Source organism: Sminthopsis crassicaudata, chromosome 1 (genome assembly GCF_048593235.1).
Source record: "Sminthopsis crassicaudata isolate SCR6 chromosome 1, ASM4859323v1, whole genome shotgun sequence".
NCBI classification, from domain to species: Eukaryota; Metazoa; Chordata; class Mammalia; order Dasyuromorphia; family Dasyuridae; genus Sminthopsis; species Sminthopsis crassicaudata.
In genome coordinates, this window is record NC_133617.1 from 574,646,563 (window position 1) to 574,670,882 (window position 24,320).

The following is a 24,320-nucleotide window of genomic DNA, read 5'->3' on the forward strand; positions in this document are numbered from 1 at the left end:
ATGAACTCAAGTCTTCCACACTCTCCTCCCACTCTAATATTCTATCCGTTAGACAACTAGCTGCCCCAATATACTTTTTATCTTCTAAGAGTTTCGTTCCTTCTCTCTGCATCAGTTTAATGCAAAGAGTTAATTCACGTGCCCCAGGCTCCCCCAGCCAGATTTAACTGCTCTTGACTGACTTTTAAATGCAGTGATTAGTATCTGGCCTGCCTTATCTGCGAATAACTACAAGTAAGGGCAAAATAGGAAAGCCCTAAACTCACTGCAATTCGCGTAGTGGAAGTTCAAAGAAGAGTGGGAGAAGGGCCAAACGCCCTGCTGTCACTGGTGTGCCCGGCCCTGCTCTTGGCCAGGGAGACGGGGGTGTTGCAGGGGCGGTGGATGGATAGTCCCCGTGGCCACCAGCGCGCGCCAACTGCCCTTTGAAACCGAAGGCTCAGTCGGTCTGCACTGCTTTGGGCGTTCTGGCAGATGACTTGAGCTCTGCAGAGGACTGCCGGACTGCCGGACTCCTCACGGTAGGGCCGGCTCTGCGCTCCTGGGCCTGCCAGCTGTGGAGCACCCGCGGGAACTGTAGATGGAACCTCCGGGTCCGCAGGTGCGGCCGCTGGGAGGCGCCGAGGAGGTCCAGATGTGCCAACCCATCTTCCCTTCCCACGCTAACCACCTCGGGGAACTGAGCGCCGGCCAGCTGCTCAAGTGGATTGACACCACTGCCTGCCTGGCAGGTAAGAGAGAGGCTCAGGCAGCCAAGAGAGAGAGTGGCCGCTGCTGCTGTCACCGAGGTTTGTAGTAATGAAGGGGCTGAACTGCCTCAGACGTGAAGGTATCTATTGGAGCCCCCTCAGGGTCTGGCATTTACCTGGCTATCTGCCGTACAGAAAGTTAAATTGCCTTTACCACACGTTCCCTGACAGCCCTCACTATTTGCCTCACGTTCTCCTCCTAGTGACCCAAATTTGGCGTGGCCACTCAACGTCCCAAAGTAAAAAAAGAAAAACAAGCCTGTGCATCCCAACCCTGGCTGTGACCTCTAGGTGTCCTGTCCTGTCCTGAATTTAGTATCACTAACTGGTGGGCTGAACCCTACATCCTATATCAGTCCTAAAAATCCAAATGGGAAGGATGCACAACAATTATTTATAGAATCTGTTGAGAAAATGCAAATATTCAGCAAATTTCACATCAGCCACTGAAACGGCTTCAATTCTGAGGCAACTAATTATTCTAGATTGATAACAGAGCCAAAACTAAAGATAAAGGGGTACTTTTAAATAATATTGTTTATAAGTATTTATTCCAGAAAATTAAATGGGAAATAATTATTTCATGACAAATAAAAGCTACGTGTTATTGGAAAGATTTAAGGCCTGTGTGGAGAGTAGCACTGGGGATTCAGCTGTCAAACTCATAGCTTTACTAGTACCTTAGGCAGAGCACACAAATATTTTGTCCAGGCAATGTGTTGACTTCCTTAAATGGGTAAATCACTTTAACTGGGGGAGCTTTAGTTTCCTCATCTCAATAGTGAGGGTGCTGGGCTGAATCCACCCTTATAATCCTTTCCAGTTCTAACATTCTATGATTTTTAGTGATTCTAAGGTCAGAGTCTCTAGGGAACTAGCAATGTAGACAGATTGGTTTCCCATCCCCTAACTTCTTTTTCAAAAACTTGCTCTACCATTTGGTATCCCACATCCCTCATCTCTAGCCCCAAGGGCAAATGTATAAATACATACAACTTAGAACAAAACTTTAGAATGTATGACCTTAGGAATACTTTAGATTTTCCCCAAGGTCACAATCCAGTTAGTGACAAAATATGAAGAGAAACAGACACACAATCCTATATTCTTGTCAGACATCACGGAAGATTTAAACCATGTGTTTTAGTTTTCGAATGTTATATAAAGAGGCAGCAGGACAAGTCACATAAGCTGCAGTCAGAAGACCTTAATTTGAACTTGGGTTCTGTCACTTTCAGATATGTCCTATCCATGAGGCAGCTAGGTGGCAGATAGAGTGTCAGATTGGAATAAAGAAGATGAGTTCAAATTCAGCCTCATATACTTACTATTTGACTCTTAACCTCTCTTTGCCTCAGTTTCCTCATCTATACAAAATGATAATTCTTGTATTACCTACTTCATGGACTGCTTGTAGTGAGTGTGTTGGAACCTTTCTAAAGCCATAGACAAGATTTAAAAATTACCACCTTGTATTTAATAATTGCACCCTGGGTCTTACTATTGCTACAATGGGGATCTTCACCATAACAAGTATTATTATTATTATTATTATTATTATTAAGGTCTATAAAGCAAAGAGATACGCTCTATGAGCCAACAGAAAGTTGATTTGGCCTTTGCCTTTACACTAGAAGCTAGGCTCATTTTTAAGTTCAGGCTATTTCTCTGAATTACCATGGTGATATAATTGAAAAATAAAGTGAAAGAGTTTTGTCATCAATGCAAATTACCCCCCCCCCAAATCATTTCGTTTTTGATTGAATTTCTTACACTGGGAAACTCAGGATCTAAAAGAATCTAAGTCTTAGTCAACAATTCCATACATTAATAATAGTTATGACAATAATAGAGAAGATTGTCATGGTGCAGTAAAAAGAACACTGGCTTAAAGTTAGAGGACCTGGATTCAAATCCTGATTTTGCTGCTTGCTACCTTTACCCAGGTAAAGACGTATCCCTTAACTTTGATCTCAGTTTTCAGATGTGTAAAATGAGGAGAATGGATGTGAAGGTCCTTTTGAAGCATCAAAAAAGAGCTCCATAATGGCATTCCTTCAGGAGAACCTGGATAATACTCATATCATAGCCTATATTGTGAAATACATCTCATTTTTAGAGTTGTTCAGTTGTTTTCAGCCATATATGACACTTTGTGACCTCATTTGAGGTTTTCTTGGCAAAGATACTGGAGTGATTTCTTATTTCTTTCTCCAGCTCATTTTACAGATGAGGAAACTGAGGCAAAAAGGATTAAATTTCTTGTCCAGGGTCACATGGTTAGTAAGTATTTGAGGCCAAATTTGAAGAAAAAAAAAAGACACTCGAAGTTGGGCACTCTATCTCTTGTACTACCTAATCATTAACACTTTAAAAAGGGCTTGTGCAAACTGGGAGTTTAATAAATGTTTGTTGACTTGAATTATCATTTAGCATTTATAACAGTTACATGAGGTATTGTAAGTAGTACATATATTGTGTGTGTGTGTGTGTGTGTTGTGTGTGTGTGCTCATTTTAAAAATGAATAAATTAAGTTTCAGGATGGTAAAGTGGTACAATGAAGTTTATATAGTAACTAATTCAGAATTCAAATCCAGTTCTCCTGTTTTAAGGTTAGCTCTCTTTCCATGGCACCACATTGCCTGTTTGTACATAGTAAAGGCATGATTTTACCCAATAGAATAGCCAAACATGAAAGGAGGGATGCTTGATGACAGTTGGACCAGATGAAGAGCTATTCTGTCAGCCAGGGCTCCCTTCTCATGGGCACTTCTGCATGTCTAGAGCACAATAATAACTGATGTTCATAATAAGGGCCCCAAGGCACTGCAAGATCTTCTAAATCATTAAAGGATGATTAATGTGTTTAGCTTAGCTTTAGCATTAACTACCTCACTTCTGTCAGGGGTATCAGCATTTTTGCAGCCTCCCAAGTTGTAAAGCTTGGAGCTGTCTTTGAATTCTTTCATATGAGCCTTTATCACTTATGATACAATAGGAAAAGTTACCAGATTTAGAATCAGAAATTTAAACTTCAGTTCTGCCATTTCTCATTGAGTGACTTTGACCATGTCACTTAGGAGGTTCATGTTTCTATATCTATTAACTATTAACTATTAGCTAGACAATATCCAATATTTTTTAATTGCTGAATCATATGATTAAGCTTATATATGCAATCATGTAAAATATAATTCCATATTAATCATGTTTAAAAGAATAAGCAGAACAAACAGAAAGAAACAACAAAAAAAAGAAAGTAAAAATAGTTTGCTTCAATCTGCATTCAGAATACATCAGTTCTTTCTTTGAATATGGATAGCATTTTCTATCTTGAATCCTTTGGAATTGTCTTGGATCATAGTATTTCTCAGAAGAGCTGGATCATTCATAGTTGATCATTGTACAATGTTGCTGTTACTGTGTACAACATTTTCCTGGTTCTGCCCACTTCACTTTGTATGAATTCATGTAAATCCAGGTTTTTCTGAAATCCACTTGCTCATTACTCCTCATAGCACAATAGCATTCCATTACAACCACACACTGCAGCTTGTTCAGCCATTCTTCAATTAATAGGCATTCCCCCAATTTCCAAATCTTTGCCATCACAAAAAGAGCTGCCATAAATATTTTTATACATGTGGGTCCTGTCCCCGCAGTTTTTTTAAAACAGCATTTTCCTTCTAACTATTCTCCTTGCCTCAATCATTTCTCTTTCTAATACACATTGAATAAGAACTAAAATACTGTTTTCATCATTTTGCTCCCCAAGAACCTTTGATGTTCCTTGTTACTTAGTACTCTGCCAGACTTTCAAGGCCTTTAATAATCTTGTTCCATCCTACCTCTCCTATCCTTTCTTAATATTTCTATGTGGCATTCTATTTCAGCCAGGTTTCCTCATTATCTCCCAAGTCAAATCAACAAGCACCTAATATATACCACGCACTAATGCTAAACCCTGGGGGTACAAATAAAGGTTTGTTTTCAAGATCCCTGTTTTCAAGGAACTCAAATTTTAATGAGAGAGAAAACATGACTCCTTCTGCCCCCAAAAAACCCCCTAAAATTCACCACCCTCTTTACAATCAAAATAGATAGGGGATAGATGGGGAATGATCTCAGAGAGAAGGCTTTAAGATTAAGGAAGATTGCAAAAGACTTTGCAGAAAATGGAATCTTAGTTGAGACTTGAAGGAAACTTGAAAATGGAGATGAGAAAGGAGAGAGTTCCATGCATGGAGGACAAAGTGAAAATTATCAGACTCAGGAAATAAAGCTCCATGTTTGAGAAAAAATAAATAGCCTAATGTCATTGAATCACAGAATATGTGTAGGAGAATTAGTTCTAAGAAAATCAGAAAGGTAAAAAGGGCCAGGTTACAAAGAAATTTTAAAATCAAACAGGATTTTCTATTTCATACTAGAGGTAATAGGGAGCCACTGGAGTTTACTGAGTATTAAGTGATTACAGGATTAGAGCTGTACTTTAGGATGGTCAGTTTTGACAGCTGAGTGAAGGATGGATTGAAGTGGAAAGAGACATCAGATAGGGAGACCCACTAGCAGGCTATTGCAATTGTACAAGCATGACATGTAGTGAAGGTAGAAAACACAAATCACCAACAGATTGAATATGAGGGATGAGAGACACTGAGGACTTATAAATGACACCCTGTTAAGGAGCCTCAGTGACTAGTAATGATCTCAATTGTAATGTGGAAAGTAGGAAAAGGGAAGGGTAGATAATGAATTCAGTGTGGTTGGGCCTGCTGAGTTTAAGATGCATATGAAACATCTGTTTTAATGATGTTCAATAATAGGTAGTTGTAGATGCAAGCCAGGAGGTCTGGAGAGAGATTATGGATGGATAAATTCATCTGAAAATCATGTGCAAAGAGATGATCATTGAATCCCTGGGAACTGATGAGGATACCAAATGAAATAGTACCATATAGAAGAAAAAGAAAAGTGGGCCCAGTAATTCACTATGGTTTGTGAAATGATAGAAATTGCTCCATGGAAATTTCTCCTCAGCTGCATAGATTTTTCCTATTTGGCTGTTGGCCTGTGGGTAGCCCCATTTCGAAACATATGCTGAGAGAAGCAGGCAGGTGAGTAACTTTGTGTACTTCTATTACAAACAGTAGTGTGCCAGGAATATTTTCACTCTCATTTCCACTGGAGTTGGCCCCACTGATAAATATAAAGAGGAAAGAAAAGAATCCTTTTTAAAAGAATGTAAATGTGATATAATTCATTGTTTCTTTCTCAGCTCATTTGGTGATATAGGAGAAAGCTAAAATTCATATGAAAAATTCAGTTTTTGAACTGAAAAAGTGAATCCATCCAATTTGTTTGTGATTTCATATTAAGGCAGAAAATCCTTATTTAAAGGGGACACAATCTTTTGCCATAAAAGACCCTAGATGATGTAAAAGGACAACCGTGAAAATACAACAGTGTTGAACTGATGCAGCACAGAAGCCAGGATACTCTCAGACTCTCCTCTCTTCTATTTTCCCTAGGAATCTTATTAATGTAAATGATAGCTGAATTGCACTAACTTCCTACCCTGAGGCTTCTTCATAGTATGGTTGTGATTATGGGCTACCTAAGACTACATCAATGATGTATAGGCCCGGCAGATACTCTTAAGCTAGAAAGCTTTATGCACTTGTCTATGTATCTGGCATTCAAAGACCAACCATATTAAATGCAAACATACACCAGATTACTGACCACCAGATAATGAATCAGTTTGGCCACTGACACTCATTAAACCATGCTAATGCATGGAGAGAGCTCTCTCATGAGTAAAGTCACAAGACTTTGAAATTCAAAAGAAGGTAGATGAATATTAATTTGATCAAGCTAACATGTCAATAAGGTCTCTAACTCACTATGTGCCCAGTATTGAGTTCTCAAGAACTGACCCTCCCTGATTTGGTTTTAAGAGTCAGTGTTGCAGAGTGGAGAAAGTCCTGGACAGGACTTTATTAGTTTTCATCTCACATTTAACATATGTGAACATGACCATATTTCAGAGTCTCAGTTTCATCATTGTAAATGAGAATAAAAAAATCTGTAGTACACAAGATTGTTGTGATCAAAAGAAATGGTTTATGTAAAGCATTTCAATACATATATCTATATATCTCGTATATGTATAATTATTTTTAATTGTTGTCTTCCATGTTAAAACAGGAATTCTTTGAGGGCAGAGATTTTGTTTTTGCCTTTCTTTGTATTTCTGGCACTTAAATGTAGTGCCTGGCATATAGTAGGATTTTAATAAATGTTTGATAGTTGTCTTGTATTAGTAATAAAATAAAAGGTCAATAATGTGGGGAATATTAGACAAAGCAAGTAAGGATGGTTTCCCTAAATTAAATAAATTCGATTGATGTAGACTTTTTATTTCAGCATTACAAGAAACTCTTTAGATAAAGGCATTCCCTCTAGCAATGTAGGTTCACATCTTATCAGCAATGTTAGAGCATTACTTAAAATCCTTAGAGCAGGCTTGGGGAACCTTTTTTCTGCCAAGGATCATTTGGATATTTATAACATCATTCATTCGCTGACCATCTAAATTATCAACTTAAAGAACTCAAGTAGTGTGAGGTTGTTGTACCTTGCTTTCAGTTTATCATCACCTGCTGTTGCCTTAGCAAAGATCAGATGGGATCAGCTGCCCAATTTTCCCCATCCCTATTTTAGAGGTCAAATGCCTCATCTAAGATCACATAAGCCAATATGTATTTGAGGCAGGATTTGGACCCAGTTTTTCCTGGATCTGAAACTAACTCTTTACCCACATATCTCACTGATTCCCAAAGTTGATAGGATATATGTTGGGTGATATAATTTATAAATTCCACATCGGCTGAATAAAAATTTCTATTTAAACTGGTTGGTGAGCTGTATTGTATTAACACAGAAACCAACACATATAAATTTAGAACCTTCCACACAATAGTAAAGATATGTGCAGTCTAAACATAACTCATAGACCAACAGCACAACTTCAAGCAGTCCAGAAATGTGCCCAAAGAGGTATCATGACAGATGAGAAGAGACCAGTTAGAATTAATTCATTTCAGTTTCATTTGTTTTCTCTGATGGTGAAATACATCTGCTATAACAACCCTTTCTTTTATCTGTTGGTTTGAAGCTGAAAAGCATGCTGGAGTCTCCTGTGTAACAGCATCAATGGATGACATACAGTTTGAAGAAACAGCCAGGTAAGGGATATGATGTGATGCTGCTAACCCTTTTTCCTGCTTCTGGTGATTGATTCCAGAAGTATGTTTCCAGGTAGTGGTTCACCTTCATCACTTGAAAGTAATAATCAGGTCATCAGCAGAGTAAATTACCCCGGGCCTCATTTAAATGGTTTTAAAAACTTAATATCCAAGAAAAACTTAGTTCTTATTTGCAATATAAAGCCAAATTCCTAATTACATTGTTTGATGAAAAAGATCTCCCAGCATTCTTGAATGCATTTTGGTAGTATGTAACTGGCTGCTTCAGGATTGATTTCCTTGAATAAAAATAATTAATGATAATAAGCAAACTCTACTAGGATATTTCATTATAAAACTGTTAGGCAAACTAAAGAATCTGAGTAGTTTGGAGGCTGGAATTTAACAAAGGGCAGACTGAGGCAATTCTCTGTCTGAGATATCCTTGATTAATAAGGACATGGACCTTGGTAACAGAGAATGTTAAATGTCTAGCTCTCTTTAGTGCCAAGCCCCTTAGCAAGGGCTAATGACTTTTTATATACCTAAATGTGTCTTTCTTCTGGATTGGGCATCATTTGGACATTCCTTGGCAAATGTAAAGGCCACCCTGATTGGTGAACGTTTTAGTGAGGAGATGGGCTAATAGTTCTTGGCTCCTCCCTATTACTTTTTTGGGCTAAGGCTAATCCTCAGGATCAATGTGCAATAAAGAAAGGGGGCTGACTTTCAGAGTGCCTGATCATATTCTTCTCTGCCATTAAAGGAATGCCAGTTACTCTGGGAAAGACAACTGTCTCCAGAAATTTTGGTTAGAAAAATATAAAACATCTCAGGCAGGTTGTTGGTTTTTTTTTTTTTTTTTTTTTTTTTTTTTTTTTTTTTTTTTTTTTTTGGCTTTGTCTCTCTTCTCCCCCTTTTTAGAGTGGCTCACTTCAAAATTTGATTAAGAGAGGCAAGAATCATCCCTTTGGTAGAATGCTTAAACTGGTTTCTGCTTACACTGTAAGCAAAGGTTCTTAGAGACACATAGGTGGTGCAGTGGATAGAGTACTAACCCTGAAGTCAGAAGGACCTGAATTCAAATCCCATCTGACACTTGATGGGTTTTAGCTGTGTGCTCCTGATCAAGTCGCTTACCCCCATTGCCTGGAGATGGGGGAACTAAGAGCCCTAATTCAGAGAGAAGCCTTGAGGGTGGGAATAATTCCAATATTTAGCCAACTGGGAGAAGTTTATTTTTTGTTAGTGTAAAAGATGAGAGAAGGAAATGCTGCCAGAAAAGGGTATGTTATACCCTTTAATATTAAATATCAAGTGATATAGCATCACATTAATTTTCCTCAGTAGAAGAAATTAATATAATTTCTAAGTAAGAAAAGAGCTCAGAGGTCATCTAGTTTAAGCCTCTAATTTTACTCATGGTAAAGCTGATGTCCAAAGAATTTAAGTGAATGAAGAACTTAAGTCAAACAGGTACTAAGTAGTATTTGAACCCAAGTCCTCAAACCCTGAATTCAGTATTCTTTCCACTGTCCTATACTGCCTTCTCTAAAACAATCAAGCAATCAACATAAGTGCTGGATGGTGCTGAAAAAATTTATTTAGGGTTTATAATAGTTTTTGTTATTGTTGTTGTTGTTGTTGTTGTTGTTGTTGTTGTTGTTGTTGTTGTTGTTGTTTTTAAAGGAAGGAGCCATAGCAAAAAGTTTGATGGGGGATTTGGGCAAATTTCCAGCGCATAGAGTATGGATATACTTAAATACATAAAATACATTTGTTTAACCCACTCATTTGTCTTCTACTCTTCAACTAGCATGTATTAGACAGAATCTCAGGAATTTGAAAGAATACCAGAAGTTACCTACCCAGTCCAATCCAGTCCTCAACAGAAATTTGTTTAATACATCTTGTTTTAAGATCTTTAGTGATAGAGAACTAATCACTCCCCAAAACATCCCATTACATTTTTGAAAAGCTGCTATACATAGTCAAAATCTGCAGGCAACTTTGCTTAGGTTAACTGTCTTTGCTTTGCCAAGTTTCTCTCAAGCTCCTTTACTTTGATTAAAATGACACTTTTTCCTATTCTTCTTAAGAAAGCACAAAAATAATTTTTTAAAAATTAGAAAGTTCTTAAAACTATTTTTAAAATATTTTGATAGCTATCTTAAACACAGCATTTTATTCACACATTAAAAAAAAACATTAGTCAATAATAACTTGAGTGTTCGAATATATTTTTAGAGGGATTTTTCTTTTTTTTACAGTCCTGTGTGAGATAGTGAAACTCACCCAAATTAAAATCAGAGACTATCAAGGTAAAAAGCAAAAAAGGATTATTACGATCTCAGGAGAAGGGACAATTCCCATTAGACAAGGTGTCAGTTGAGGAGTACAAAGCACAAGCTGCAAATGCAGGATTATATAGACCCTAACACAGAACCCCCCCACACACTGGCGGGTGAGTTCTAAATTACCCAGAGACTAAATATTGACTCCAGAATACAGAATACACTCTACCTTATTAAGTACTTAGATGCTAAAGAAAGGAGATTTTTTTTTTTTTTGGAGGGGGGAAACTGGAGGGAAATGTTTGTTTATCTAAGATAATCAAACACCTGCAGCTTTTAGCTATAGCTCAATTTATTATTGCAAAGTCTCAAATCATAATTAGGTTATAGGTTGAGCTTTTATGAGAGGTCTTCATTGGTAGAATGGATGAAAGGTCTTCACTCAGTTCATCCCATTCAGTCCAAATTATTATTGCACCAGATATAGGACCATGATTGAAATGGACATTTTAGTGGATTACAAATTATATTATACATAGAAGTCAATAATATTATTCATGAACAACAATCTAATATGATCTCAGACTATATAAAGAGATGTAGGCTCTGGGATCAGAGAGGCAGTAGTTTTATTGTCCTTTACCCTGCTTAGACTACTTCTCAAGTATTGGGTTTGGTTTTGCCTATTGTACACTGACATACTGTGGTAAATTGAAAGGCATCTAGATGAAGACAAGGAGGATGATAAAAGAGCTTGAGATCATGCTGCTTAAAGGTTGGTTGAAAGAACTTGGATTGCTCATCCTGTAGTAGAGAAAAAATTTGGGGGAGATACAATGGCATATTCAAACATTTGAAGATCCCACCAACACAAAAGAGATGGGATATGTTCCCTTTACATCAAAGGGAAGAACTAAGAACAGTAGGTGAAAATTACCAGAGTGCAGGGTGATATAGGAAAAAACTTCCTAATAATCAGAGCTATCCAGAAGTGGACTGGTCTCCTTCAGAAGGAAGAGCATGTCCCTTTCATTTATCAGTCTGGATGTTACTTGGTAGATACTTATAGAGGAAATCTTTGTTCAGATAGCTAGATGACATAATGAATAGAGGGTTAGGCCTGGTGTCATGAAAACCTAAGTATAAATCCATCCTCAGAGGCTAACTGCGAGATTTTGGGCAGGTCACTTAGGTCTGCCTGTTTCAACTTTAAAATGAAGAGAATTTCCACTTAAAAAACTACACTGTACAAAATATTTGGAAATTTACCTACCAAAGCACACTAAGAAACTATAGAAGTATACAGTATACAGAAGTATAGAAGTACAACTATAGAATATTCTTTACAGAAATAAAAATAGACCCAAGTAGTTGAAGAGATATTAGTTCTTGGGCTATCCCAATGTAGTGAAAAGTATTGGAACTGTGATTTTATTGGCGTAAGGAATTTCCAGTTGAGGAAGTTCCCTCTACCAATGTAGATCAACACTTTTTCTTGCAATTTATCTTTTTTGGGAGTTACTTGGGAGTAATGAGAGGTTAATAAACTTGCCAAGGATCAAACAGCCAATATGTGTTAGAAATAAAGCTTAAACTCAGGTCTTCCCAGATTCCCTGTTATTGTGTTATCCACAATAATATTTTGTCACAATAAAAATGACAATTTTTCCTAAATTAATTTACTTATTCAATACCTTATCAATCAGTCTTATTTTATGGAGCTAGAAAAATAAAATACCAAAATTTATTTGTAATAACAAATAGTCAGGGCAGCTAGGTGATGCAGTGAATAGCGCACCAATCTAGAAGTCAGAAGTACCTGAATTCAAATCTGTTCTCAGTCACTTAACACTTCCTAGCTGTGTGACCCTGAGCAAGTCACTTAACCCCAATTGCCTCAGCAAAAACAAAAACAAAAAGAAAAAAAAAAAAAAGATCAAGAATCTCAAGGGAATGAATGAAAAAGGAAATGGGAAGGAAGGGGGCCTAGCAGTACTATGTGTGTTACAAAACAATAATGATTAAAAATGTTAAAAAATAAAAAAGTTGACCAAAATTTAATACACAAAAGATATAATAATAATATAATATATATTGTTGGATATACAAGTATTACTATTTGATATAAAACTAAGAAAACTAGAAAACAGGCAGAAATTGGACAGACCAACAATTCACATCAGACCTCGAGTAGTTCCAAATAGTTAAAGGGTCTAACTATAAAAGGTTACCTTGTAATTATATTAGAGGAATAAGGAAAGCACTGACTTTTGTAACCATGGATAAGGAAGAATTCATAACCAAATAGGAAATGGAGAAGATTATAAAAAGATAATATAATCATTTATTGAGTCACTACTTTAGTTAAAATGAGAAGGAAAAAATCTGGAAAAGAAACTTTACAGCAAAGCTCTCTGATAAAGATATAATCTCTGAGTATATGGACCTGATAAAAATGTGTAAGAGCAATAGTTATTCCTCATTAGATAAGTGTTAAAAGAACATGAACAAATAGTTCTCAAAGGAGGAGATCCAAGCAAGTTTAACCACATTAAATATACTTCTAATCACTAATAATTAGAGAAATGTTAATTAAAATAAATCTGAGGTTCCAGCTCATACCTATCAGGTAGGCAAAAATGACAGTTGTTGAAGGAACTGAAGAAAAATAGGCATATCTGAGGAACTCTCTGGGGCAGAAGGGAGCTGTTAATTGGCCCAGCCATCCTCAGAAGCAATTTGGAACTGTGCCCTCATAGTCATTAAACTTTTGAGTCAACGATACTAGTTACATACCCTAAAGAGATCAAAAAAAGAGAGGGAAGATGGATTTGCACAAAAATATTTATAGCAACTTCCTTTGTTACCCCAGACAACTAAGAGGAGATACTTCAAGTGGAGAAGAGATGAATAAATTATGTTATAATTACTGCCAAGAAAGGAAAAAGGAAGGAAGGAAAGAAGGTAGGTTGGTTGGCTAAAGGAAAGAAGGAAGGGAGGGAGGAAGATTGGAGAGGGGGGAGAAAGGAGGATCATTGAAACATTTTTTTTTTTTAGGCTGGGGTTAAGTAACTTGCCCAGGGTCACACAGCTAGGAAGTGTTAAGTGTCTGGGATCAGATTTGAACTCGGGTCCTCCTGAATTCAAGGCTGGTGCTCTATCCACTGTGCCACCTAGCTGCCCCTCATTGGAACATTTAATAGAAAGTACACAAGTGAAAACAAAAGAAACTCGAAAGAAAATGGAGACCACCAACAGAACGACTCTGAAAGTAACATTTTCTAATTTAAAAATGTTTAAAGCAAAGTATATACAGTAGCAATTCATCTTCATATACAATCATACTTTTTACTGTTCTACTTTGTATATGAAAATGCTCTTTTTTGTTAAGTGCAGAATAATTCTTGAAAGATAGTGATGTGTTTAAATAATATTTGTCCAATAGTTCTTTTACATCCATACTTTAGAAATTTCCCACTTTTTAATTGTTAAAATCTAGTTGACTTTACTATCCTAATTATAGATTTTAGAGTTTCATATCAACTCTTCTAGTAAAAGAACATAGATTATAGGAGAGGAAGAAAAAGTCAAGCAAAACAAATAATAATGTAGCAACCATATAATTTAACTAGATACGTTAAAAATATATATTATAATGCAATATAATGCAACAGAAGTATATTAAGTAAGTCTAATAGAACACTTTGTTGCATGCACATAAGATACAAAATTTGAATAAAAATGGTTCTTGACCTCAAGAACCTTAAAATGTAGTAAGGAGTTAAAAATACCAGCATTTTAAAAAATGGTTTAATTTATGAAATAGCACAAGCACTTCCATAAGATAGTAGAATTTTTAAATAGATGATTGCATGTGAAAATACAAATCATTATGTACAACTTGCTATTCTTTTAAGATATATAATAAAGTTATTATGTATTTTTTCTTCCCTTCCTCCAAGAGATGGCTACATGAGACATAAATATGGATACATATATGTAACATATTTATATACACACATATACATATATATACAACACAAATATATATCAAATATGTTTTATGTAACAAACATTTGTATAACAAATATATATAATATATGTAAAATCATTTTATATATACTTCTACTTGTTACTTCTTTCTCTGGATACAGATAGTATCTTCCTTCATATGTCCTTTGTAGTTAATTTAGGTATTTATAATAATCAAAATGACTTGGTTACTCAGTTGTTCTTAAAACAATATTGCTGTTACTGTATAAAATGCTCTTTTGGTTCTGTTCATTTTCATTTCATTCTTTATTATAAAATAATAAATTATATATATATATATATATATAATCATATAGTATAGTTATATATGTGATTATAAACTAGCATTTATAATCATAAAGCACTTTATTACATGGTAAATGCTTTAGAATTATAAAACTAAAGTGTGCGAGTGAAGGTTGTTATCAGTAGTGCGCATAGGGGAAAATATCTAGTGGCCCTTTCTTGACAGCAATGATGATGATGATGATAATGATGGTGATTACAGTGATGATTAAAAAAAATCTAGCATTAAGAATGCTATTTCTTCCATATTCCCATGTATTTTTTCCCCCATGGTCAATGTACCTCTTTACAAGTAAGGAGTTTTTAAATGGGTGCTATATAGCTTCCTAGGAAGATGCCATGGATTTTTTTTTTTTTTTTGGTATCTTTTTCATTTCTGAATTCTGTTATTTTCACTACAGTCATAACCTCATTAGTGATATCTGATTTTGCCATTTTGTGACATTTAATGTGTATGTTGCTATATTCCTCTGGGGCTATTTAAAGCAAGGGTGGGGGATCTTTGTTCCATAAAAGGTCACTGGCCTATAGAAAAAAATCAATCCGGTTCCATTTACAAAAAATTACTTAATTTTGGTTTTATTTTTGTGAGAGAACAGAAAAATGTTTAACTCACTCATCTCTTAAATTAAGAACAGGAAATATAAAACTTTATTCAATAAGTATAACAAATATTGAAAGTACATAAATGAATGAATGAAGCCTTTATTAATCCCTTACTATATGCAAAGCACTATGCTAGTTTTGAAAATAAAAATAGAAAAGTAAGGTAGCCACTTCTTGCAAGGAACTCACATTCTGTTGGAGAGACAATAAATATAGGTTTTAGTTGCAAGCCAGATAGAAAAAAATCCCATAGTCCTTAGTGGGCGGCAACAAAACAGATGTTAATGTCTTTTTTTAAATATTATTTTTATTGATAACATAATATTAATTTCTGATGCAGAAACTATTATCAGTGGTAAGGACTTTGGTGGCAAGAACTTTCCTTTCTGGGTCTTTGCTAGCGATGGCTATGGCTCCTGAAGAAACAATCACCAGACTGCATTTCCATAGGACTTGTGTCCCAATACCATGGCCAAGGACAGTGGGCTAGAAGCATTACTATTTTCAAGCTTCTTGGGTTCAGGATTCTAGGCTGTCTCTATTAGGGTATGAGAAGAGATAGTGATCAAGGTAGCAACAGAAATTGCCCAATGCATTATGCCTCCTGTCTTTTCCTCAGGATGACTTGTTGCTTTAGCTAAGAGACTCCATCTCCCCTGTGGGTCACAATTAGTTGACAGTTGGATGGATGATGGATGGATGGATGGATGGATGAATATCTTCCACAAAAGTATCACACTGGTGGCTCTTCTTAGTATAGATATAACCTTGACATATTACAGATTATAGCAGGAAAGCATGAAGTCTAGCAGCTCTTACTTCCCAAGATAAACAGACTTCAGGAATATACCCAGTGATACCCTATATATTTCTAATATAAAATGACTAGTCAAAATAATTCTGAAGAAGTACATGACTAATTTAATCACAGTTGATAAATTATTAGCCACAGAAACTCTAGAAGACAATTTACTAAAAGAAGGACTGCAATCTGTTTTTGTGGAAAGAACAAGTATATTAATGAAATTATAGATCCTTGAAATATTATTATTATTATTTTTTCCTGAGGCTGGGGTTAAGTGATTTGCCCAGAGTCACACAGCTAGGAAGTGTTAAGTATCTGAGATCACATTTGAACTCAGGTCCTCCTGAATTCAAGGCTGGTGCTCTATCCACTGTGCCACTTAGCTGCCCCTGATCCTTGAAATATTAAACAAAATATATATTCACCCCAGGCCTTACTTTTATAATTTCATTTTTTAATAAATCTGTTATCTTATTCTTATTTACCTGTGAGATTGTAACCTCTTTGAGGGCCTGAACTGTGTCTTGTTTTAAGGAAGAAGCCATTGGTTCTTTCTTCATCCTGTGGCTAGAAAAGTATTTTCTCCCACTTCCTAAATCCCTGAGTTTTAGAGGCATACTTTGTCAAAGGAATATGATTTCCCCTTTCTCCTTCTCTGTATACTCGCCTCCCTAATCAGCTAATCCTATACTATTCTAGGCTTTCTTCTCTGTACTCTTCTAAAATGCTCTCAGGAATTCATGAGTTAGCCCGTTAAGATCAGAGAATAGTGATCCAAAATGAAAGGGATGATTAGGGAATATTCTATCATTAGGTGATAGTAAGTAAGAAAAAGAAAAATATAAAGGGAGAGATATGAGGAGAAAAGACTTTCTATATGGAGTTTTTAAAATGTCTTTTCTCCATAACAAAATATAAACACCTTAAGGGAAGAAACTGTGTTGTGTTTCTGTATTTATCCCTAACATTGTGCTTGTATACAGTAAGTACTTAATAAATATTCGGTTTAAATCTTATAGCATAAACAAAAGAATTGAGACAAATTTAGGCCTGAGAAAGACCTTAATTTAGAAAGTCAAAGGTCATCCTGGGGTATCTCTAAACATCTTGATTTATATCCTGCCCCTGGATTCTGATGTTTCTGGAGGAGAGAATGTGGCTGAGGACTTTGCTCAGTTCTGCCTCACTTAAATCCAATTCAGGCATTAGTCAACATATCACACTTGTGATGTCATTAATCCTCCTCAGGGATGAGGGACAAACAACAACAATAGCATAAACCAGACTCAAACCAACTAGCAAATATTCAAAATGTAATAGATATTTCTGAGCTATTATTTTACTCAGTAGCTTTTCACAGCCTTTTTCCTTAGGCTAAGGTAGCATTCTGAGCAGATGGCTTAGGATGCTTGGGGTTGGGGATGGAATGTCATGGTGAAATTAGAACTTTTTTTCTTTTGCTGTTAACTTTAATTTTATCATGCATGGACATTGTCACCAGCATCTCACCATTCAAGACGCTACTACTTTGTAGCCCATAGACTCTGTTGGATGTATAATAAACTTCAGATCTAACATTAACCATACTAGACAACTGAAATTTGATTTTTTCTCATTAGGGTTGGACAGATCATCATTATCAAAGCTAAAGTCATCAGAGCATTCACTACCAGCATGGAGGTAAATAATTGTCTAAGACAATTCAAAAAGAATTATGATGAAAAATGCTACATGCATTCAGAGAAAGAACTGATGGAGTCTAAATCTATATTGAATATACTATTTTCAGTTTGGATTTTGTGTGTGTGTGTGTGCTTCCTTTTTTTTTTTCTGTTTCTTCTTTCATAATATGACTAATGTAGAAATATATTCAACATGATTATACATGTATAACTTATATAACTCCCCTCTTGGAGAGGGGAGAGGAGAGGAAATTTTGGAATTCAAAATTTTTACATGTAATTGGGGGAAACAAAATACTATTTACATTTTTTAAAAGTTCTAATTGTCTCACTCTTCATAGGTTCTTATTCATCTCACTGCAGTGAAGAGGGATCATATCTTTACTATAATACATTTGATACCAATGCTTGGAAAATCCAAAAGATAAATTGCCCTGACAGGCATTCTCACAGATTCTAATGAACCAGATCATCTCTATTTTATGTTAAAATCATATGTCTTTCATAAAGCAAGAAATAAAAGAATTATATGCACAAAGAGTAGCAGGAATGTTCCTTTTTTTCTACAAAGCAGGAGAATCTCATTCTTTGTGTCCCTAAGTTAACTTGATCTTGCTCTCCCTTCCCTTTCTCACTTTCCTTATGCAGACCAGAAGCCCTTAAATGTCTGAAAAACAAAGTAACTATTCAAAAAGATATTTCTGTGACCTTAAAGGGTTTGGTTTTTAGCATTGCCAAATGCAAAATTCTATGGATCATTCAAAGCTTCTGACAGCTCTTTTAAAAATAGCTCTTGTGGAATGATGATTTTTCTTTGTTTTTGTTGGTACCTGTCATTTCATTAGCATAGGGAACTATCTCCACTAATAAAGATAGATTGGCAACTGTTCTGCAATTTATGGTCTTAGGGAATTGCTTGAGACTTTGAGAAGCTACATAACTTATTCCACGTGGTGCACCTAATATGTATATATATATCTCAAGGGTATGACTTGAACCCTCATTTTCCTAAATCCAAAATTAATTCTCTCTCTCTACTATGGGGCAATGCTTCTCTGTCCTGGATATTCTGATATAGCCCCATTATTTGGGTATTGTGGGCTGTTTTTGGTGGCTCCATCAGCCTTTGGGCCCATAAGTCTTCATGGAACTGGTTGAGGAATAGCTAGGTGATTATGGTGGATTTGCATTGATGTATCTATACTCTTTCACCCAGTTTCCATTATTACAATCGATCTATATTTGTGTGTCAATTGACCTTGGAGTAAAACTAAGCTAGTTAGTCATTTGAGAGGAAGGTCAGGGAAGAAGGGATCTTGACCTATTTCCCAACACTCCTGAGGTTTTTGTTTTTTTTGTTTTTAATTTAATTGATTGGTTTTTTCGAGACTGGGTGTCCCTGTATCATCCAGACTGAGATTCCATTAGCCATTCACAGGCCTGATCCCACTATTGATCAGCATGAGAGCTTTATCCAAATTCATTTCTGACCTGGTTTGGTTTACCCTCTTTAGACATTCTGGAAGCCCTCTGTTCCTCTCAAAACTGGTACTAGATTTTGTGCAGAGACATGGATTGGCTTTAGCCCCCTGTGGCTCAGCACTCCTGAGCTCAAGAGATCCACTAGCTTCAGTACCCCAACCCCCAGTAATAGAGATTACAGGCTAGTGTCATTATTCTAAGCCTGTTTTTCTTTTAAATAAATTCCTGCTAATCTTATTTTCTTCACATTTAACCTAGTTGTTTATTTCCCTTTTGATCTGATTTTTCTTGTACAGCAAGATAATTGTATAAATATGTTTACATATATTGGATTTAACATGTATTTTAACATGTATAACATATATTGGATTGCTTGCCATCTAGCAGAGGGAGTAAGGAGAAGAAGGGGAAAATTTGAAGCACAAGGTTATGCAAGGATCAATGTTGAAAAATTATCCATGCATATGTTTTGAAAATAAAAACCTTTAATAAAATTGTTTTTTTTTTAAAGAGTTGTCAGAAGCTTTGTATGCTCCATAGAATATTGCAGTTGCAATGTCCAACAAAACTAAACCCCTTAAGGTGACAGATACACAATTTGAATAGTTACTTTGCTTTTTAGAGATTCAAGGGCTTCTAGTCTTCATTTGGAAAGCAAAAAAGGGAAGGCAGGACAGTTTAAATTAAGCTAAAGGAGACAGAGAATGAGACTGCTTTGTAGGAAGTCCATAAAAAAAGGGGGAGTTCCTCTATCATCTGTGTATATATTTCTTTTACTTGGTGTATGAAAGACAGATGATTTCAGCATAACATAGATTTCTGGTTCTTTAGGGGTTCTAGTTGAATTTTGGTTAATCAAAGATTTTAAAGTATAATTAATATTAATTAATCCAGTAATTTGAAAGGAAAACTACATTACTTACTGGATTTGTATATGATGATGACACCAGAATGAGTGGCCATCATTTGTAACTAATGAAATTGTACCTTCACTGAACAATGAACCTAGTACTCCCATAATTCTGCAGACATATAAGGTTGCACATGCAGAATTGCAAAGAAGTAGTTCTTATTAACCAGAACCCAGACATTTCATGTTTCTGCCCTCACCTTTGTCCAGTTTATGCCTGAGGATTTGTTTTTACAATCTTCAGACCCAGGAATAATCAATCTCTTTGTATCATATCTCACAAGAAATGTCTTGCCCTTCTGCTTCTAGTGTCTTATAAGCTAAAACAAGTGCCCTTCTGCTGCTAGTGTCTTATAAACTAAAAATAAGACAAGCATCTCCAAGTGATTTAGAGAAATAACTGCATATTCGTCAGAGTGAACTATGCTATAGGAGATTTTTGCAAATGAAGATGAGAAGAACAGCTGCTTTGTTTTTCTTTTTTTCAATGCTTTAGCATAATACTGAATATAGTCAGTGCTTAATAAATGTTTATTGATTGATAGGTACTAAAGTTCTCTTTCTTTTCATTTTAGATTGGCATTAAAGTCATAGTGCAAGATACATTTACCAGATCTCAAAAACTTGTTAGTGTGGCATTTTCTACGTTTGTTGCTAAACCAGTTGGAAAAGAAAAGGTAAATTATCTCATTCAAGAAAAATCTGGTATGTAAACTCAAAGATGTATTCACAAACTGAATTGACATTTTTAGTCTATCATCATTCCTACTAAGATATGTATGTTCATTATTTGTCAGTATTTTAGAATGATACTTAGCCAGTAGAATTTCTTTAACCAGACAGCAAAATAGCACTTGGCAGTTTATGGAAGAGGCAGAAAAAAGCTTGGTATTTTAAAGATATGAAGGTCATACCAAGCTTTCAAAAATATTGCTTACTGGTTTGGTCATTTCTCATGGCTCTATAACTCAAAACTGATTCTTTTTTTAAAAGTAAGAGCAATTTAGTAAGCAGTTTCGTGTTATGGTCCAATCATTTTTGATACCTTAAGGAAAAAAAAAACAGTCCAAGTTGCTGAGTTACTGAAGTTTAAAAATAAGCTCCTAGGCATGTGTGGTAAATATTCCCATAAAAGAAGCACATAGGCCTAATGTGCCTTCACAGCAGGAGAGCGGGCCGTTGGTACCATGCTGCTCAGGAGGGAGCCTCATCTTTCGGCTGCTGTGGATACACAATTCTACTTACTTGGTTTTCCATTTTTATGGTCAGGTGGGACATAAACATATAGTAAAACCATTTAGATGTTGCCTCTTAAAAATGTTAATTTTTTTTTCTCTTTCTTATTTAAATCTTTTCCTGTAAAGTTCCCCCTTTTCCAACTTCTCTAAAGCTCCCTGGTGTTTTTTCTTCTGTCTTATTCCCCAGGCCCTAATGATTTAAATGTTTCTTTTTTGAAACCTGTCTCCTGCCTCTGTCTTTGTCCATCTCTTTTAAAATGAACATGGAAAAAGGTACTATTATGATACTGGCAAGGGACTACAGTAGGGCTTTACTATATTGTTCTTTCTGATGCATTTCCCCAAAAAGTCAGGCAAATATCAACCACACAAGAGCACCATTAGGAGTATTATAAGCTAGCAAAAAAGCCTAGCATAATATCTGGGGCCAGATCCAGTTCTGGTACTTAACACCTATGTGACTTTGGGCAAACTCTGTGATCAGTTTCTTCAGATAAAAATGGGAACAATCATATATAGTGCTTACCTCAAGGGATTGCTTTAAATAGCAAATGGAGTTATGTATACATACATATGTATATATAAGTGTGTGTATACATTATATACATACTTAAACATGCATGTATGTATTCAGCAAATTTCAAAATGCCATAAATACCAGCTATTAGGGGAGAAAGGGGAAGTGAAAAAACATTTGTTCAGTGCCTACCTGGGCACTGTGCTAAGCATTTTACAAATATAGCTAAGGTGAGTCTATTAATCAAAAGCATTTATTAAGCACCTACTATATGCCAAGTGCTGTGCTAAACACTGGAAATGGAAAAAAAAGGCAAAAACAGAGTCTCTCCCTTTGATTTGCATAATCTGCCCTCAAAAAGAATTTATCCTCTAATGGGGGAAACATGCCATTAATTAGGCACATACTCCATATATACAGAATAGATGGAATTGTCCAGATGCCCTAGTGCCATCTGATTTAGCTTGCCAGGTCATTTTTAATAAATGGGTTACATTTGAGAATGAAATTATCAATTTTTTGATGAAGTTTGGTTTTATGTTTAAGTCCTGAATGTCAGAGAACATCTCTGCACCTAAAGTTCCCTTTGCAGAAGAAATACATGGCAGGAAAGGAGTGGGAACAGCCTTGGAGCATGGCCCCACCCACTTTCTCAAAGCAAGAAATAGTGTCCAGATACTCCACCCTCTGTACCCAGCATGCAAAGAAGAGCAAACACCCCTGCCATCAGCTTCTTCCCCTCACTTAATTTTCCTTCCCTAAAATTTACAAAATGGAAGTGTGTTAAGTTAATGCTTAAATCCCATTCAGACTGAACATAAAAAATTGCTTTTAAAATCCTTCTCTTGGAAGTCTGGTAATCTGGGCTGCTGCCATAATTCTTTGGTTCAGCTAATTCCTTATCTTAAAACATTTAGATATAACCTAACTTTATTTTCCCCTTGGCAAAGTTCCTATTATTCATTCACACAACATTGAGGCTGTAAGTGAAAGATCAATGGCCAGGTTTGCTCTTACAGCCGGGCATGAACAGCTACTGTTTTCGGTTCAAACTGATAGTAGGTGTGTTTTAGGATAAAATTGAAGTGATGAGCTTGGCCCACCCACCTCCCTCAGGCAGGTCAAGCTGTGGAGCAAGGCACTACAACTCTAAACTCATCAAATGTTCAGATGTCATAAAAGTTAAGTAGCACTTAACTTTAAAAATCTGCAAAAAGGCTTTATTAAGTACCTACTTTGTGCTAGGTACTGTACTATACAGTCATTATCTTTTTTTGCTATTAAAAAACAGGAATATTTTGTCCATGACAATTATACTCTGGCTGTATGGTTTTTATGCCATCCAAACATGATGTGCTCCTAAAGCCTTATCACTGATGCATTTATATAGTAATGTATAGCTCAGCATCTATTTCTAAGAAATTCCAATTCCCTGAAAACTTTTTTTTTAAGATCAGAATATTGATTATATTATGAAAATTTTTCAAAGTATTTCTTGTGGTAAAAAGAAAAAATTCCAATATAAATGCCTTAAGCTAATAACAATTTATTTAGTGTTTTCAGATTATATACACCTATATAGATAAAGGAATTAGAGATAATTCCATTCCCCTATCTCCATTCTTTTGCATATAGTATTCTTCATGTCCTGAATGCTCCCCAGTCACTTCCACATCTTAGAATCCCTTCAACAATCAGCTCAGGCACCATATTTTACATGAGATTCCTTTCCCAGAATTCTTTGTATGTATTTATTTATCCATGTGCATGCTATTTCCCCAAAGTAAAATGTAAGCTGCGTTGAGGAAGAAGACATTTTTATTTTTATCTCTATAGCTCACTTTTATATAGCTCTTAAGGTTTGAAAAAAAGATACATTGCGTCATTTGATCCTAACAACTCTAAAGGGGATGTTGCTAATATTGACGTTGGGGTATTATAACCCCCATTTTACAGAAGAAAAAATTGAGAATGAGGGAAAGCAAATGATTTCCAGCCCAATCATACAGGTAAGTATTTTTGGTAGGATTTTGAATTCCTAATTTCATGACTCCATGTCCAGCACTTTATTCCTAGCATGTAGTCAGTGATTAATAAAATGCATGTTGAGTTTAATTTGATTTAATTTGGAAAAAAAATTATGACAAATTTTGTCAAGAGTTTATTATGTAGAGGTTCACCTGAGTAATTTTGAAAGATAATTGAACTTCAGGAGGAAAAAGTGACTCCATGAAACATCACATAAATGTGTGCTGCAAAGTCAGAAAAAGAAACAATGCCTTCTTTCATGGAGCATATATTTTACTGGGGAAAAAGTATACACAGAAAAAGAAATGCAAAATACACTTGAGGGTGAGAAGGGAACTGGTATGAACACTTAGAATGAACAGAACAGGTCTCTTACAGATTATGGTAGGCCTTGAATTGAACTTTGAAGGGAAGTAGGAA

General features: G+C 35.7%; 1 protein-coding gene across 1 annotated transcript in view; it reads left to right on the forward strand.

Moving 5' to 3' along the window:
* Positions 1 to 580: 580 nt before the first annotated feature.
* Positions 581 to 24,320, forward strand: part of ACOT12 (acyl-CoA thioesterase 12) — a 72,044-nt gene continuing 48,304 nt past the window's right edge. Inside the window, 4 exon segments of the mRNA XM_074282050.1 lie at positions 581 to 731; positions 7,931 to 8,000; positions 17,663 to 17,723; positions 20,693 to 20,794. Of these exon segments, the coding sequence (XP_074138151.1) occupies positions 581 to 731; positions 7,931 to 8,000; positions 17,663 to 17,723; positions 20,693 to 20,794 (384 nt within the window).